The sequence below is a fragment of the Neolamprologus multifasciatus genome, chromosome 23 (genome assembly GCF_963576455.1).
Source record: "Neolamprologus multifasciatus chromosome 23, fNeoMul1.2, whole genome shotgun sequence".
NCBI lineage: Eukaryota > Metazoa > Chordata > Actinopteri > Cichliformes > Cichlidae > Neolamprologus > Neolamprologus multifasciatus.
The window spans coordinates 38,272,030-38,291,561 of NC_140460.1; the positions used below are offsets into that span (position 1 = coordinate 38,272,030).

The window sequence follows — 19,532 nt, forward strand, 5'->3', positions numbered from 1 at the left end:
CTGTCAGCAGTTTGCATGACTACATGCATTTAATTCTCAGAGAGTGAGAGATGTCTTCTAGTTATTTTTTACTCATCTGAAACAATCATCCCATACAATCATGAAACTGTATTAGTCAAACTACAGTCTACATAGCTACAGAAAATACTTCAAACATAACCACAGACATTTATGCACATGGCAACATTTTGGTTTTTCTGGTAGAACACCTTTCCCTACAGAAAAAATAAAGCTACTATGGACTATTAAAACCAAAGAATATCAAAATAAGAAAATGAAATATAAACTAAATATAAACTGCTTTTAAATTAATGTGCAGGCCTTGCTGTAAGGTTCTCAATGAAAACGTCATGTGACCACAAAAAAAAAGCTTGCTAAAACTGTTTTTAACTGTTAATTATTTTTAACAAACATGACTGTCGATTCTGCTCGCTTACTTGGTGCAGTTAAAACAGTAATACCTTGTTTGCTTTTATAAGACAAACACATGCAAGTATCTGCCCATGACTTGTTTTACAGACCAAACACACTGTGTAAACTGAAGACCTCTAATCAGCAGGGTTGGGTCAAAACTACCAAGTAACCACAGCACTAAAGGTGGGAATCCCCAAACACCCCACGATACGATGTTACTCCAATACCACCATCCAAATTATGTCCTTAAAGTTAAACTATGTTAATACCTGTTTTGTCTAATAAGATAAAGTTATCTCACTTCAGATTTTCTTTTGTTTTTTTGGGCCAAAAAAATGCCAAATGCCAAACATAACAACACTGTGACGAAAACCTCGCTTAATAAGACAAACAGTCTGCAATTGATTGGGGTCAAGCTGGCGATTACATGTAATCTGTTTCTGATAATGCAGTAATTCACTGTCATAAACCATTTTTTTATTACATATTTGTTGCTGTCTACATATACAGAACCCTATGTACCCATATGTAAAACAACATTCAATACAATCAGACAGCCATCTATTATTATTTTAGATGTAAAGCAGTTGCTGTCATGTTTTACTCGTGTGACTGAGCTGTTGGCTTGCTCCAAATTAGAAAGTAGCATTGTTCAGCTAAATGTGTCCACTGTTGGATGGTTTTTTTTTCAGTTGAGCCAATCTAATTTCAGTTTGCTTGGCTAATGTTATCTCAGGACAATGGTGGATAAGAGATCTCTGGTTAATGGTATTGTTAGTGTATGTTAATGTATTTATTAAAATATCATTATGTGGTGTCTGTGCAACTACTGCAATACTATACTGTCCTGACTTTTTTCCCCCTATACACCTACAGAGCAGATCTGAGTTAGAGAAGAAGAATCGGAGGCCACGTGACGTGACCCCTGAGATGTGTTGAAGAACAAATGCAAGGTAATGGTGCCAGTGCCGAGCTGAAAGCAGGTGTTGTAACAAAACTCGATGCAGACTCTATGCTCTCGGCAGCATTTGTAGTGCAAAATGCAAAGCTGGTCAGGGCAATGCATCTAACCTGTCGGAAACACCTGGTTAAACACAAAATAATGATATCTCTAAAAGCTGATAAGTGGAGAATATTTGATAGGTTAAAAGCCAAATTCGCCAAAGGACCTGCAGCTAATGTTAGCATGTCAATCGCCAGCGCATAAGAAGTCGTCATCTTCTTCAAGTACTTAATTAGGTAGTTTGCTGACAGAGAAAAGGAGCTTTTGTCACTTTGTTGGATGATATTTGAACATTTTTATACCAGTTATGCTGAAATTTCTTATTAGCATGCTATTCGTGTACATTTAATTTACAAATTTTGGCACCTGCTTGCGTATCCCTTACATCTGATACAGGATATCGGTGGTCCATTTTTTTGCAACCTGTCAGGATTTTTTCTTTCACTTAGAGCCTCAAAAAAAAACCCGCTAGGCTTGCAGCAGTTCATCCAGCCACCCAGTAGGAATTCCTTCAGTGCAACATTTTTTGCTCAAACACGACTGGATCAAGTGCTTCCTTCTGCTGTTTTAATCTAAACAATCAGCCACTAATGATGATTCAATTAAGGAAGACCATTACTCCCAAGAAGATCAATCAATTTAGTCATCACAGCTAAGCACTTTCTGTTTTGTTTTGTTTTTTTGCTGTTTTTTTTACAAGCCAGCAGTGGCAAGGCCTGACTTCAGCACGCTGCTCATTTGAAATGTAAGCATCCCATCCCAGACTAACTGGGTGTTTTTGTAGGACTTCCAAGATCAAAAAGATTACAGAGGAACAAACACATCACTATGTTCCTGCTGGCTGTTTTTCAGCTGTATCAAACACATAGTCCATCTGTACAGTTTATTCGCCCTCAGCCTGTGAGAGCTGTTACATGGTGTTATCTGTGGCTCTAAAGGGAGTTTTGTCAGGTCTGGGGGAAAATAACCCTGCTGATGTCATAATGATATAATTTGGGTTATCTCAGTTTTAACTTGGAGGCGAAGTGCTAATTTAGAACAGGAGGCCTGAGCTTCAGTTTCAGGGTATCAAGTCAGAAAGAAAGGAGCAAATAATGACAGAGTTGCATTATAAGGATGCATTTCATTGGGCACAATGTCTAAATGTTAGATTAAAAGTCAGAACACATTAGTCTCTGCAGTTTTTAATCTTGACCATGTGTCTCATAATCTGGTTTTCACAAGTCCACCAATTTCATATAAAAACGTCTTTTTTCCCCCGATATGATTTTTGCATCACTGCTCAACTCAATCTCATGTATCTGTGCGGAAGATTTGAGGGTGCACTGTAGCACTTGAGCTATTATCCAATGGAGTAGCTTCAGCATGTGACTCATCAGCATCAGAATCCACTTCATGACATCACGATGCATGTTTCGCCAAGCCTCGTCAGAGCCCTTACAGCACACAGTGGCACGATCAGATTAAACAAAACAAAAAAAACACTCAGCTCGACAATTTTTGAGAAAGTCAAATGTGGGACTGAGGAGCTATCAGAGCGGAGAAACGAGTGATTAGCATCTTTGAATCTTTGAATCTGGGCTTGGTTCACCTCATGAGTGTGATGAGCACTAAATGGCTCCTTCTGGATCCGATGCTTTCCTGACGTCCAATCTTACAGCTTTATAGGCAGATTGCCATCACATGCACAACTACACATGCAGATAAAGCAAAACACACACACACAGACACACAACAGTGTGAATGTCACACATCAGAAGCCATCTGCCTAACACCCACCCACCCAACCCCCTCCCAGTCAAGCATAACCCACGATCACGCTACACTGTACTGTTGGCTTACCCATCGAAGGCCTTATATGTGTGTATATATGTGTGCAGTGAGCTACTTCCATCAAAAAACACACAGCTGAGAGCACAAAAGCAGACTCACACACACCCATCCAAACACTCACCGCCTCCGAGTCTTCAAATCCATGCAGGTACAAATTGTCATACATGGAGGTTTGATATTCCAGTGAGCGCCTCTAGAAGAACGAGGGGGTAAAAAACAAAAAGAGTGTAGGCGGACGAGGAAGGAGGGGGCCCCAGATTTAAAAAAAGGATGGATGTGGGGGGTGACAACAATCCCTTCTCTCCACAGCAGAGAAGAATGATTTAAAAAAAAATCTCCCCTCCCGTTGGATCACGCCTGGTCCTCCGGAGGCCCGTCACTTGATGGATGCAGCTTCTCCCCGATCCCAGAGTGCTGCTGGCTGGCTCACGTTATAGGATGGAGAGGCTCTCCCTGGAGGTAGCCCAATCCTGGCATTTCATTTCATCAGGCTTCCTCGCACACACACACACATATACAACAGCGAGAGCAGCAGAGGCAGCAGCAGAGCAGTGGATCCTTCCTCAATATCCAAGCCTGATGACAGAGCCAATGTGCAAGAAGCTGATTGGCTGACTGGCTGTCCACTCATCTTGGATGAGCGCTCTCCTTGATTTTTTTTTTTTTTTTTGTTAGTGCGGGGAGGTAGCAGGGATCGGGGGAGGGGGATGGGGGATCAGCACCCTCCATTTCCTTGCTACCTCTCTTTCTCACTCTGCTTATTTATTCTCCAGAGAAAGACAAAATAGCTAAATAGCTAAAATAACAGGAGCATTATTAGAAACATGGATTTAAATTCATGGAAGTTCATTTTCTTTTGAGAATTAATGTGGTTGTGACACATCTACACCACTAATACCACTAAAATAGAATAAAAGTCAGGTACTGAATGGTTTGGATTAAACCTGAGCCAATCTTTTGTTAACAAATACTTAAAATAATTACTAAAGACATAGTATTTTCTATTTTTTAGGGTATCACAGTCCAAACACATCTTATCTCCTTATTTCTGTAAATGTTAATGTAACTTTTATATTTATAAATAATTTCCTGGCATTAAGGCCTAAATGTGGTTTCAAGTCCTCTCCACACAGTCAGCAGTTAATGCTTAAATAATATGTTATTACTAAAAAGGAACCATTTTCATGGCAACTGAATACAAACGCTTTTCATTTGAAATGGTGCAAAAACATAGGTGTTACTGATGAGACCTGCAGAGAATCGGTTCTATTTATGTACACAGGCGTAATTAATGTGATCAGTAAAACCTGCAGCCAAAAATATCTGCTGCTGAAAAGGTCTGCTCCAACTAAACTGAAACAACTAATACTTAAAAATGAATATTTTGTGGGTGAATATTTGCTGATAATCTCTTTTGTCTATGATACCAGATTATTTAGCTAATGGAAGATAAAAACAATGGGTGGACACTAGGGCTGCTACGATTAGTCGACTAGTCACGATTATGTCAACTATTAAAATCGTCGACGACTAATTTAATAGTCGACGCCTCATTTGAAGCTTTGTAAGATCCCAAAAACGTGGCAATAAGCAGTAGGATTTAAGAGTGTAATAACGGACTGAAACAGAAGATGGCAGCGCTGCATGTACAATGATGTCAGCTGCCGTTAAACCCCGAAGAAGAAGAAGCTGTGTCCGGTATCGTAGCTCAGCGGTCCCCAACCCCCGGGCCTCGGACCAGTACCGGTCCGTGAGTCGTTTGGTACCGGGCCGCGAGATTTGAGGCTCAGGTGTGAAATGTATAGTTTTCTGGGTTTTTATCAGTTTTCAGCATTATTTTGTTATCGTTTTTATCGTTTATTCGGTTTTCCTTGGTCTTTTCACGTGTTATGAATAAAATTTATTTTTTTCAGTACCGGTACTAGTTTTATTTTGTTGTATTTATCCGCGACACCTTAAAGGCCGGTCCATGAAAATATTGTCGGGCATAAACCGGTCCGTGGCGCAAAAAAGGTTGGGGACCGCTGTCGTAGCTGTGCCCAAATTCAGGAACGGCATCCTCCTTTGCCCGCATTTGTAGGCCGATTACGTTACAGCGACACAACAAAGACTTCGACAAATGCGCCCTTCATTTACATTCCATTACACTAGGGCTGCTACAATTAGTCAACTAGTCACGATTATGTCGACTATCAAAATCGTCGACGACTAATCTAAAATAGTCGAACGTGGCAATAAGTAGTAGGATTTAAGAGTGTAATAACGGACTGAAACAGAAGATGGCAGCACTGCATGTACAAGGATGCCAGCTGCCGTTAAACCCCGGAGAAGAAGAAGCAGCAGTGTCCGGTATCGTAGCTGTGTCCAAATTCAGGAACAGCATCCTCCTGTGCCCGCATTTGTAGGCCGATTACGTTACAGCGACACGACAAAGACTGTCCAAATTCGAAGACTCCGACAAATGCGGCCTTCATTTCCCCAGATTTGAAGGATGGGTCAGGTGTATACTTCGTGGTCCAACCTATCCCAGAATTCATAGCGCAGCCCTGCTCAGTTTCCAACTATGGCGGCAGCTAGTTAGTTTTAATATTACTCTTTTTATTCTTTAACGTTTAACATATTTTCAGGTGAGAATGTAGCTGTGTAAACTTCAAATATCTGCTCAGTTTATCAAGACACCACATATTTTCAAAAGCACTCAGACGTTTTCGGAGACGTCTGTTACCCACTAGCTCGATAGCAAGCCGGGGTTCAAGGCTCATTAGAGCCGTGAGAACACCGGACTTCCAGCAAAATGTTTTCAAACCCACCGCCATCTTTCGCTACTCAAGTTAAACATATATAAGTCACTTAGATAACTTAAAAATGGTATTGTTTGGCTTTTTTCAGTATTTTATTTCTTCCTGAGTAAATCGGTTTGGCTGAGATTAAAGTTATAGTTTTTACACAGCTGAATAAACGTCAAGCAGACAGCTGATTATCAGAAGTGTGAGATGCTGGAGAATATACTCCGGTGTCCTGTTATATTTTAGATAGCAAGGAGTTTATTAAACTTCACCGAAACAATCTGCAAATTTCATTAAAATTTAATAAACTATCATCTTGTCTTTATTTTTAATTAGCACATACCTGAAACACTTAAAGCTGTAAGCTAATGATAGTTATGTAAGAGCAGATGCTGCTGGTGCAATAAGCTGTACGTTTTACGTCCAATGGATGCATGATCTGATTAGTCGATTATCAAAATAATGGTTTGTGGCAGCCCTAGTGGACACATGCTTTAGAAAACTCTTGGAAATTCTTTAAGTTAACCAATCAATTAAGAAAATACTTGAGCCGGACCAATATAATTGGCAGATATTAGCTATTTGACAATTGACTGGTATCATCATTTTTAAATAAAAATGAAACCACAAATGAAAATATTAAAAACGGAAAGAAATAAGGGAGAAACACCCTTCAACCATGTTATGAGTGTTGATATTGCATAGGTTGTCTACCAGAGAGCACTCTGCAGCTTCCCATTTGGTACCACATGTTTGTATGTTCTGAGCAGTCGGGTAGAGCGTAAATGAGTCAAGAAATCACTACACAAAAATTAGGGAAATCTTGTCTAAAAGTAAAAAAAAATATCAGCTTATTCGTTGGATGGTCAAATCCAAATGTGATGAGAAGGTGTTGTTTACCTTTTTTAAAATAAAATGACATGAACAAATTCAAAAAAATTCTGTTTTAAGTCACAAAACAGAGAAACAAGCAAATTCAATTGGCTAATCATTTCAGTTTCACATTTGGTCTAAACAAATTGAAAAATATACTATAACTTGTCAGCACAATAATCTAATAATAATCAGTTTCACACTTTTTTTGACTCATGCCTTACAATGGTTTGCTTCTGCGCCTACCTAAAGGCTCAAATTAAATTAATGTTTAGCTCGCTTGAGCCAAGACGACAAAAGATGGCCTTTGGTCAACAAGAAAAGTACATAGCTGTTAGCATTTAGCCCCTAGATTTAGCTCTTTGAACACAGACTAACAAATATAAATTGTTTATAATTTTCAGCAATGGCTAAAATCTTAATGATAACTAAACGAAATAGCTGTGTACTTTAGTACTGATCATTTTTACCATAATCAAGCACATTTAACATACCCTGTACCCAGATGCTGCTCCCAACTTAACATAAAATTAATTTTTCCAATATTAATATACCAGTGAACCAACAAAATGTGCACTGGGGTTTAAATGCACTACATTGCTGGAAACTAGAAGCTTGATGAGTGTATTTTAAGCAGACCGCCTTACTCACAACCATATGACTCATATATATTAAATAAACTTTCTTCAACTTAAAAAAATAGTACAGAATAACTATTACTAACACTAGAAACGGCACATTTATAAAAAAAAAAAATTACACCACTGAGTACAGCATGCTGGGTAACACCATGAATAAGAGTCTGCTGAGAGCTGTGATGGGCTCTGTGCCACATTCAACAACAGTAAAGACAGATGGAGGATGAAGAAAAGAGAGCAGAGATGCTCCAAAAATAACTTTTGATAAAAACAGATGAGCTGTGTCTGCTTTATGCACTTTTTTCCATTTTAAATATTGAAACTGGTTTGTTCGGTGAAGAAGAGGCAAGATCTTACTCAAGACTAACACGTATTTTTCCTCAATGCAGAATAATTTCTGCCCCAAATTTTGGAAATATAAGTCTAAATGTAAGTCCACTTTTAAAAGCCAACTTAGCTATGGGAACATTAATTAAACATTAACACTAATGAGCCATATGCTGAGTAAAAACAGTGGGAGCAAAAACTACCATTACATTTAACCTAAAAGCAGAGCAGCCAGCCTGCTGAGGCCCGACTCCACAGCCCTGTGCCAACAACACAATATTTTCTAATAGAGACTAAGAATGCTACACTATTTGGTTTTTTTGGTTGTTATATTTGATCTATTTTTTCTTTTTTTTTTTATGTATAAATGACAGAGGAATGGGCCATTGTAATCCTATATAAATCCCAGCTTATGCAAAAAATAGAAATAACAACAAAATAATAATAATAATTTCGCTCTGTTGCCTATAACGCCAATAATTTTAAAGATATCATTAGACAAAATTTTCAACATACCAACCAACACTAAACAATAATAAAACAGTAAAATCTACTGCCCCTTATGTTTCCAGTAAAGCACCAGAACTGATTGATTGTTTTAAGAAATAACCAAATAACACCATATTCAGATATGCTGTAAAGGTTCATATTTTGCATTTTATGCAGTATTAGACACTGCCTGATGTAGCGTTTATGCCACAGCTGCCCTAAATGAACACTATTGGTAATTAGCAGCATAATTTTTTATGCCTCTGTAATGGTTGATCCAAGCTCTTGAATAGAAATTAGAAATTTGATGCTAAAATCTGATTATTATTGTTATTTATTAATTTTCAAATGTACTACTTAACAAAAAAAAAAAAACAGCAAAAATAGTAAAGCACATTGATATTTTTGGATTAAGGTGTAAAATGATAGTTATTTACTTGCAGTTCATTTTAGTGCTTGATTGTTATGCTTTGTTAATTTCTGTATTCTCAGAGTAGTCCAGAGTGCCAGCTCGGATTTGGGTATGAAAATGTGAATTCAATTTGGTATTTGCCTAATAAATAATGATATAATTGTTAGTTTGAACACATTTTTGACTTTTAAAATACTGGTGTTGTCTTTTTTTTATATCAGGTGATCTAATAATATTGTTAAGTACTTTATATTGAAAGAAAAGATGTTGTATAACTGCATCTAAATATGTTATTGGTGCACTGCCACCTTCTACTACCTGCACTTTACCACCCCCTGCAGTCAAAAGCAGTGTATGTCGTAGATGTGTGATCATCAATCAGAAACTCAGCAGAGTAAAAGTCATGAATAGCTGTTTGTTTGGTTTTTTTTGAGGTATGAATATCCTGTTCAGTAAAAAACACCATGTATGATGTAGCCCATTTACAACACAGGGTAAGCAAATATCTTAACAAGGATCTCATTTAGGGAAAAATTTGATACATGGAGCAATTAATGCTATGCTAAACTATATGTGTTTTTTGTTGTTGTTTCTATCCCATTTCCATTATTTGGTATAAATGCACAGAAACATCCACGTCAAACCACAATTTTACAACCATTCAGAGCATCTGTTCCCTGCAGTACCTGTCTGAGGATGAAGCTGGTGGAGGTGGTGCTGCCGTCAGACCTCTTGAGGCGACTCCTCCTGGAATAAGTCCCTCGGTTCACCTGACGGAAAAAAAATGAACTCTTAACCAGCAGCTACAGTGTCAACTCTTACGTTTTCTTGTGCACATCCATTATATTTGGATCGCTTGCTGAAATGCCACATGAGACCAATACATGATGCAAAGTGACATTCAGGCACATGTGCTTCACACAGCAGCTGATGCTCTTTCCAAGATTAGATAAGGTCAACCTTACAAGCCATCTGACATGCAACACAAGCTCACTTCTATTATATGTTTCTGCATTATACGCTGCACTTGCCAACTTACTTTTCTCCTTACCTCACTCGTGACTTTCTTTCTTGCTCTCCTCCAAAAAATCCAAATATACCAACAGAGTTCATCTCCAGGGAGGTAAATTAATTATCTGCCAGTGATTTGCCCCATTTCTGTTCAAATCTCCAGAGTTAATGACAATGTCACCATTAAAAAGTCAGAGCCTACTTCCCTGAATTTATAAAACAGGGCCATTAATCTGGGTCACCATCCCTCTTCTGCCTCTCACTTTCAAGCTAAGAGCCCAAAGCCAAGAACTGACCCGCTATTATTACACACAGTAAAGATCAATCAAACTGGAGAAAAATAAATTATCAGCTATCTAGCAGGGGGCTGATATCGGGGGACTGATGCACTTCCTTCCCTTTATATCTACCACAGCTATTAAAATAGATGCACTGTTAGAAAGCTTAGGTCAGTCTTATGTTCTTTATAGATGCAAGGCAAGTAAGGCATTTCTGTGAGCTGAAATGGCAAAAAAACTGTATGAAAAGCATCACTTTTAAACATCAAGTGGAATCCACCTTAAACTGAAGCCACTGAAATGCTGACACACTGGTAGGACTATGTCTTTTCTATCTGTTCTGTAATGCTTTGATTCATAAATAAACAAGGAAGAAAGTCATTAAGTAGAAAAGCACGGGCAAGGACGAAAACGTGTGTAAAGGCTCAAAATAATTAAGTTGAGGTGAATCAGTAAGTCAATAAAACCATTATGAAAGCGAGATTTCCAAATAATGTAGTTTATTAAGTAGAACTAAAGTCCACTCAAAAAATAAAACTTTTACGTAAGTAAAACGTCACTGATCTGTTATTCCCTGAGACACAGTTCATTTATTGTTCTTAATATCTAAACTATACTGTCACCTAGAGAGTATAAAGGTGGGAAGATGTGCATTGCAAAACACAAAGTTAAAATAAAAATAAAGAGTTGACCATCTATGCTTTGTTTTGTGTCAATAGTCTCATCGATATATAAATACTAAAACAGTACAGTTAGGTGTTTTAAAGCCTATATTCATAATGTATTACAACGGGGGTTGTTTTTCTTTTTAAAACAAAGCTACCTTTTGCTGTCACCATAACGCTTGTAGTGGACTGAGCTACTGAATTATTCTGGTTACATTTTTATTGTAATTAAATTTAAAATACTTTTTCTTCACTTTTAAATTAAAATGTAGCCTCCGCAACAGTAGCAGCCTTCAAGACACCTGACCTACCTGAAAGATGGGCGCTTGGATGCCCTCGCCAATCTTGTTCCGTATGTAGATGTGCCGGGACATTTCGGCCAGGACATCGGTCCAGAGGGCTGGCTGCTCAGGTCCAGCCCAGCGGAGGGGCGGCGGGTTCCGGGCTGCGTGCTCCAGTTTCACGCCACACAGGAGAACATGAGCGCTCGTCACGAGACAGGTGTTCCCGCTGCTTGTTCCTGCCGCGCGCGCCGGGAGCTAAATCAGACACACTGCAGCCGCTCGAGCCACTCAAAACCAGATGCGCCCTGATGATGGACGGAACTATTTTAGAAGCAGAGGAGGGGGTGGTGGGGGGGTGTTACCATTTAAAACGCCTCGGGTGACTATTTTAAACATAACAGGGAGCTAATTTAAGCTCAAAGCCCGAACAGCCCCTGACACATTTATTCGGCAGTTTATTAAAAAAAACCACTGCTGTTGCTGAAGTGTGATAATGAAGAACACGTATAACATCCTATTTTGTCTTGCAGATGGATTTTTTTTTTATCTTGTTTTCACATGTATTCATGTTTGTTCAAAATAGTAAACAAAATTTAAAACAATTTAAAAACCACTGAGAGTAAATGAGCTTCATATACACTGCTAATTTACTAGACGCTACACCTCTACAAAAACAGAAAGATTTCTTCTTCTCGGCACACTTCAAACGTTAAGTCTTGTGAACCTTTAAAATAAAAAAGTAAAAAAAAATTCTCTGACACTTTAAAGGGAGGGACCTTTATGTTTCTTATGTTGTGTTCCCTTGTGTGTGTGTGGGGGGGGGGGGGGGGGGGGATACTCAGGGTTGATGAAGCTATTGTTATGTCTAATTTAGGTGCACCCCTGTCATAAAATTAATAACCCCAGTAATAATTCTACATATAACAGTGTCTTTCTTTTCTGTTGTCCATCATGATTGCCTTTAGCTTTGGATAGCTCGCTAGCTCTTGGCTGTTTCCGCTTCTGCAGTTCTCATTATACTAAACGGTTGCCAAGAGATTCTTTTTATTTCCCTCCAGTGATGAGTTCGTTTGTTGTCTCATCAGCTCTTCCAACAAGCGTTTGGCTTATTAAAATCATTTTTATGTAACAAGAAAACAGGTAAGTTTCCATTTCTTTGTTTCATTTCTGCATCACCAAACTGATACCTGCCTGTACTGTAAGCAGGCATCAGTGATATGTAGGGATGGGTATCGTTTAGGTTTTATCCGATACCGGTGCCAAACCGGTACTTTTGAAACGGTGCCGGTGCTTAAACGGTGCTCAAACCGGTGCTTAAAGAATGGAGAACACAAAATTGGTCCAAAAACCTCTCATGTTCAGCTGTTTTTTTTGTAAAAAGATAACAATGTTAGCCTTTTCTGCAGCTATAGGGCATATATGGCATCACTCTTGGCTGGAAGCAGTGCTTAAACAATGGAAAAAACATAAACTTTGTCCAAAAAGCTCTCATGTTTAACTGTTTTCCACTTTTTCTTTGGTCATTTTAGCCTTTTTGGCCAGGGTGAAGGGAGTATCTGCCATCAAACAAGAAGACAGCCGCATGTAACTATGACGGTGTTTGCTAGTTCACCTTACATGCATTAATGTAATAACGTGGTTAGCCTACTCAACGTAAATTACACATGAACAACATGAAGCTACTCACGCAGAGAAGAACGGCTGCTGCTGCCATCATCATTTCTGCTACACTAGCAGGGCTCCGGGTCCGATAACAGGCACCACACCCGCAGTAGATGTGCACGGTGTGAGGTCTCGCAGCAAGCTATCAAATACGGCGCATTTCTCGGCTTTAAAAAAAAAGCGCTATGCGTCGCCAGGTGTTTCATCGGATTCGAGGTGTTACCTTTGACAGTGTCACAGTATCAGCTTAAAGCACTTGTTGCAGGCTGCTGAGTTTGCATATTTTGCTGTGAAGTACAGCCAGACTTTTGACTGCTTCGCCTTGGGCATTTTTAATCTGTAGCTCTGCTCTAAAAGAACTTACGTACCTGGCCCCGCCTACTATCCTCGGAAACGTAAAATGATTGGCTAGAATCTAAAGTGTATCACAGCTCAGGAAAAAAAAGCACCGAAATAAAGCACCGAAATGTGCGCTGCTTTTCGGTCTGGTTACTACCGTTTATGTCAGAACCGGTGCCATGACACCGGTACCCATCCCTAGTGATATGTGGCATTTATGCTTATAGGGCGTGATTTACCCTCCCCAAATATAGACCAGCAGACAGTACACCTATGCAGAAACGTGGACTGGCCTTCAGGAAAAATCTGAACAAATAATTCAGGTTAGTTGGGGTTTTATTCAGTCCCAAGAAAGACTTGGGATTGTGAGAACTTGGAAAGGAACTGATATTTACACACTGTGTATGTTATAGACATATTAATGTTGAGCTAATACCAACTATTCATATTCTCTGCAAACCCCACTTTCATGTTGTTTCACGTTTTGCTCAGCAGATGGCAGTATAATCAAAGGGACCGTAACAAGGACCGAACACTGTTTACTGGACCCACCAGTAGGTTCAGGGGCACAACTGAAGTATGTTTTCACCACTGTCCCTTTGAGTTAGTGCAAAAAAGTACATGAAATGACATTTCTTTTACTGTATACACCACAGATGTACAGATAAAGCACTAGGCCTCAATAAAAATGTAATTTCTTTAAGTATTTACAAAGTGCTGTTAATTAGAGCAGAGCTTTTCCAGACATTCCTGTTATATTTTGGATGCTTATATTATTTTAATTTGCACACAGAAACAAAATAATTTCACAAAAATCAAAAACTACCAGGATCAAAATTATTATTAACCCCCCTGATGCTAACGGTTAGCTGTGTAATGTGTTGTCTCAGACACAACTCCTGAGCAATCTCAGCCCATTCTCTTTCTCCTTGTTGTATATCTTTGCATACTTCAATCTGGCTTGAAGGTTTTTCTTGGTCTGAAACCTCGCAGTTCACTCCTGTACAGGGTTCTAGTGATTTTTTTAATTTCTTCAAGACTATAATTCCCAACTTTGCTAAGTCATTCGCTGGTGTCCTGACACTTCTTCTGTCTTTAGACACGTCTCTCACCAGTTTTCTTTCCAGTCCTTGAAATCGTTTGTTTCCTACCTATTCCAGGCTTGTTCTGAACTGTGTCACTCTCTTTGAATGTCTTTCTTTCTTTCTTTCTAGCCTGTCCTGTGTGGCAGCTTTTGCAATCAAAATCCTGATCATTTATACTTTTTTTTTTTTTAAAGATTTAAGTTATTTCACTGGCACTCACAGTGTCTTAAATGCTGATGCTTAGCATCACTTGTGCTAGTTTTACATGAACAGGGTGTATGATCAAATATCATGCCACCATTTTTGTGCCACAAATTTCACTAATGCCTAAATATCCAAGAGAAACAACAACATTTCGACATTTAGAACAACTATCAAACACACTGCATTTGGTCTCATCAATTTACCATGATTCGTTTCGATGTTATGAGCACAAGTGTGGGAGCAGGTGAGGTGGAAAAACTGGAATTCTGGAATAACACAGAAGTTTGACATTGTTCCAGCCACTGCTGATTGGTCAAAAGCAGTAATTTTGCTATCTGTCACATAGCCCGATCTTTGGGAGAAATCCGTGTGGTTCTATAACTTCACAGTGAGTCAGTAAATTATAGCACACATCAGTTATAGGTCAATGAAGTGGTCACAATCAATTTGATGGACTGTCCTGCATCTGAAACTGCAAAAACACATTTTAATTTACTAGAAGAGCTCTTGGCTCAGTTTGTCTAACTGCAAATAAATATCACAGTTTTCCAACTGAGAATTGTGCCAAACGCTTTTTGGCTGTAAAATTGTCAGAGTAGATCTGCAACATTTGTTTTTCATAAGATAATTGAGTTTATGTTGTTATTAGATCATTTTAAATAATTTTCTAGCAAAATGTCACAACAGATGCATGCAGTATGTTTTACTTGTATCTGCAGAGAAGCTTCAGCTTCAACAAAGAACATGTTATAGCGCAAGCCAGCTCCTCCATTAGTCAGCCCTCTGAGACGCTGAGTGGTTCTTATCTGTTGTTTGTTTTTTTTTCCTCCAAGGTACCTGAATGCCTCTGCACTCACCTGGTCAATAACACAGTTATTGTATAGCCTAAGAATATCTTAGTCACTGTGCTTTTACAGCCATCTCTCCTCTCACGCGATCTCTTGTACCTGCAGGCGTGCATCGCATGAAGCCTGGATGAAAACATAACGGTCCGCTGGCAAGGATAACGAAATCTAAGCAGAAACTTTATTTTTGGCGTCTGCAGAGGAAGCATGTGATGTATAGTGTCCCGGAGGCAAAAACAAAAAATAAAGGTGTTGCTAATGTTCCTCTGTGTGTCAGTGCGTGGCACTTTTTTTTCATATACTGAAAAAAACAAAAAATACTTTGATACACCGATTTATGTTCTGAGGCACTTTGATCAGAGAAACCTTCAAACAAGTGAACATAGCAAATTAACCGGCTTTAAAGTGGACAGATTAAGTTGTTTTTGTTTCAATTTGGGATAATATGGATTGTATTATGGGATGTTAAGACAACCAGCTCTCTTACAGAGATTCAATCGCAGTTAAATTTTAATGTATTTATGTAAGATTGAGAAAAAGCTCCATGAGTAAATGTCAAAGGTGGATTTCACACTTTAAATTATTAAACTGCTGGCATATGTCTGTGACTGAAACTATGGGTTAGGGTCTGCTACTGCTTATTAACTAAATGAGCAAAGAAATGATATCTGGCAACAAAAAAACCTTCAAAGTCATTAAATCAGGGACCAACTAAGTGCAAACAGTGAGTGACAACACCTTTATGAATAAATACTGCACAGCTACTTTATTAGTTACACCTTCTTAGTACTGGGTTGGGCCCCTGTTGCATTCAGAACTATCTTAATTCTTCACATTATCGATTCAACAAGGTGCTGGAAACATTTCTCCGAGATTTTGGTCCATGTTGACGTGATACCGTCACACAGTTGCTGGATATTTGTTGGCTGCACATCCATCATGCAAATCTCCTGTTGCATCCTAAAGATGCTTTATTAGATCGAGATTGTGGTTAGTTTGATAAACGATTATTGAGCTTATGATGATGTGTTATCCTGCTGGAAGTAGCCATCAGAAAATGAGTACACTGTGATCATGAAGTGACGAACATGGTTAGTAACAATACTCAGGTAGGTTTAAATCATTATCATTTGGTATTAAAGGGCCCTAAAGGACCCAAAATGTGCCAAGAAAAGTTGCTTTCACATTGTTTATTGAACTTTTATGAGTCTTTATTGTTCAGTTTTGGTGAGATTGTGTAAAGAGACTGATTAGACAAACAGCTGTACCTAATAAAGTGACTAGTGAGCGCAGTTCATCTTCTTTGTACTGTGAAATATTTATGGACTCTACACTCCTCTTTTCCTGCTCCTAAATGGAAAGGGGTGGAAAAAGAAATTCACATGAATAAATAAATTAATATGCTGCGTGACGGTTGACTATTTTGGTGACCCAGTGTTTTTTAGCAGCAGATTAAACTCTCAGACAGCAGAGCAGAACTGTTCACTGGACTGTGAACAACAAACACTGGAGTGCCATCTATTCGGGGCAGTGATGTGAAGTAAAGCATTTGGGACTTGATGGGTAGACACTGGTCTTTTATTAAAAATGTGAGCTAATCAGCGGTTGGTGCCTTTTGTAAATAGTTATTAAATGGTTTAATATATTTAATAAAAACAGCGTATGTAAGTGCAAGTATGTATTCAAACATGCAGGTGTTTATCCTGGCAAGCATAGAGACACCATGAATTTATTTAATGTGCACAAAAAGCACGCACATGTAGAAAAGATCGTTGCATAATACGTGTTTTAAAGATTTTTCTTTCCACACTTTTAATCATGTGTCATGTACTTTGGGGCAGGAAGGTGTGGCTTCTCCAACAGCAGACATAGCTGTTACTGCCATGATCCAGCAGCACTGCTCTTACAGTGGGAAGCACAAACAGGATTACAGCCTCAGTCACAGAAAGCAGGATTTCCAAGAACTCGGCCTTGCAGCGCCTTTTATCTTACAGAAGCAATAATCCCACAAAGGCCGCGGTAAATTAGCAACGGGCAAGCAACAGACCTGACTGCAGCTTTGAAATTTTAGCTTTTGAAATTTGTCACTAATCAAGAGCTCTTCAGTGGTGACTATCCCAAGACCACATTCTGCATGAATCACCATTATGAAGGCATGCAGAGAGTTGTGCATCCTGCTTACTGAGTTAGCGCTACTTTTTTTGACATTGCATATTCTAATTGTTCACGAGTACCAAAGGATGCCCAAGTACATTTCACACTGTCTGCCTCTGTACATTTACAGCAAAAGTATGCCATAAAAAATAACATTCAAGTGCTCGAAGTAAAGGTAGTAATAATAGTACTATTTACAGAAGTGCTAGGTAGGTAACAATGTCACACTATTAAGCATTATTAAGGTATTATAAAGTGCTCATCGTTTATATTAGTATGCCATTTGTAAATACAGATATATTTATAAACATATCTGTATTTATAAATGAAACACTGGAGGCGTAATAACATATAAATGATAAATTAAGCACCTGCTAATGCTTAATAATGTGACATTATTATAGTGTTATCCAGTACTGTAATGGGTAATGCCACTAATTTACCACATTAAATGAAATTATGTCACTGAAGTTATTCAGTTATTCCACAGGCTGTAGCTCAGGTGGCAGAGCAGGTCAGCCACTAATCAGAAGGTCGGTAGTTCGATCCCAGGCTACCTCCTGGCTGCATGCCATGGGCAAGATACTAACCCCATGTTTGCCTACTGGTGGTGGTCAGAGGGCCCGGTGGTGCCAGTGTCCGGCAGCCTCGCCTCTGTCAGTGCGGCAGTGTGGCTACAATGTAGCTTGCCATTGCCAGTGTGTGTGAATGGGTGAATGACTGAATGTAGTGTAAAGCTTTGGGGTCCTTAGGGACTGAGTAAAGCGCTATACAAATGCAGGCCATTTACCATTTAACAGTCAGATTAACAGTGCTGGTAGTTACTGGTTAATTACCAATGGCTAATGTATGTCCAGTTTTTTGACTCACAAAGATTTTTTTAATGCTAAAATTTATTAATTGTTATCCATGAATTTACAAATCTACTGTTTTAAGAAAAAGGTAAAGCACATTATTATTATTTTTTATTTACTTGCCAAATTACAGTCATTTACTTGCATTCATGAACAGAAGAATTACTTTCAGTGATGAAACGTTATGCTTGGTTAGTCCAGTAACATGCCCAAAACTGTTGATCCGGTTAAGTTGCACTGTGAATATACTGGTGCCAGATATTTAATCAAAGCTTTAGTCAAAAGCTTAGATGATTTCAAATTGCCCATTTTGATTTTTTTCAAAGTAAAAGTCTGCTTCTTTAACAGATTAGTAACGTGAGTAAGTAAACAAACGGAGGACATAGTGCAGATAACGTTTTCAGCTTTACTGGCACCTGCACCTTCCCTCCCTTCTCCACCTGCTCCTGCTGTTTGTATTATTTATCAGTTATACTCTCTGACCTGCAAAGATAGAAACATTCACCCTGGTATACAAAATGGTAAAGTTACCATTTTGACTTACCTGTAAGCTCGTCTGCTTTCAAACAACGTCAAATATTAAAGACATGAGGGAAGTGGAGGCAGTGAAGTCGCTAAAAGAAGAACACCTTGTGACCCTTTGCAGTCAAACGACTTGCAGGGAATAACACCGGAGTGCACAGAAAAGCTATATCAACAATTATTTTTATGCCTTTGAGCCCATTTGTTTTATTTCTAGTCCATTTTGGGGGCTGGATAGTGATGTCACACTGTTTTCATGACTGTTCCTCTCTTATTTAAGCTTATATTTATTTGCCCAAGCCCATGCTTGGAGTTGGAGTGATTTTGTGTGACATCAGAAAGAAAACAAAGTAGCTGTGCTTGCTCATCACTTAGTCGCACCTAACTGTGCAGGGCTGTGGCCCCAGTTTGTCCTTACAAATGAGGTAAAGTGTGAGGGGGTGCATGACTCTTTTTAGGTACCAAAATTTACCAAAATCAACCACTTCAGAGGGTCTAATACAGCGGGACACATGAGACTGCCTGGTTCTGCTTTCTCAGCGTTTGGCCTGGCACTCTGACAGCAGCATTTTTCCTAATAACATTCACAGCTGAAGAAACAATCAGTTTTAGAAACCAAAGTGCTGACATTTCAGTGGTTCTCCACACCTCAGCTGGAAATATTGATTTTGGTTTAATACACAAAATAAATCTTATTACAGTTAAATCCTTTGTGCAGTTTTCCCCCCCAAATTCCATTATCTTTAAAATTGCAAAATATGTCATCATCATGGTCAGTTTCTCCAGTTTGATCTCGTATCCTCGGGTACTACTCCCCGGACGTAATCTTACTCAGAAGCAAGGCTAAGGCTAGT

The 19,532-nt window shown here is 38.8% G+C and overlaps 1 protein-coding gene across 3 annotated transcripts in view; it reads right to left on the reverse strand.

Moving 5' to 3' along the window:
- The window catches only part of LOC146492154 (voltage-dependent L-type calcium channel subunit beta-4-like), a 30,046-nt gene extending 18,761 nt beyond the window's left edge, over window positions 1-11,285 (reverse strand). The window contains exons 1-2 of one of the 3 annotated variants that reach the window (XM_085151321.1): window positions 11,041-11,285; window positions 9,462-9,545 (exon numbers count right to left, since the gene is read on the reverse strand). In XM_085151321.1, the coding sequence (XP_085007447.1) occupies window positions 9,462-9,545; window positions 11,041-11,103 (147 nt within the window). In that variant the 5' untranslated portion in view covers window positions 11,104-11,285. Of the gene's footprint in view, window positions 1-3,371; window positions 3,891-9,461; window positions 9,546-11,040 lie in introns of those variants that run through there. The other 2 variants (XM_085151323.1, XM_085151324.1) reach the window with 2 other exon arrangements.
- Between the last annotated feature and the right edge of the window lie 8,247 nt (window positions 11,286-19,532).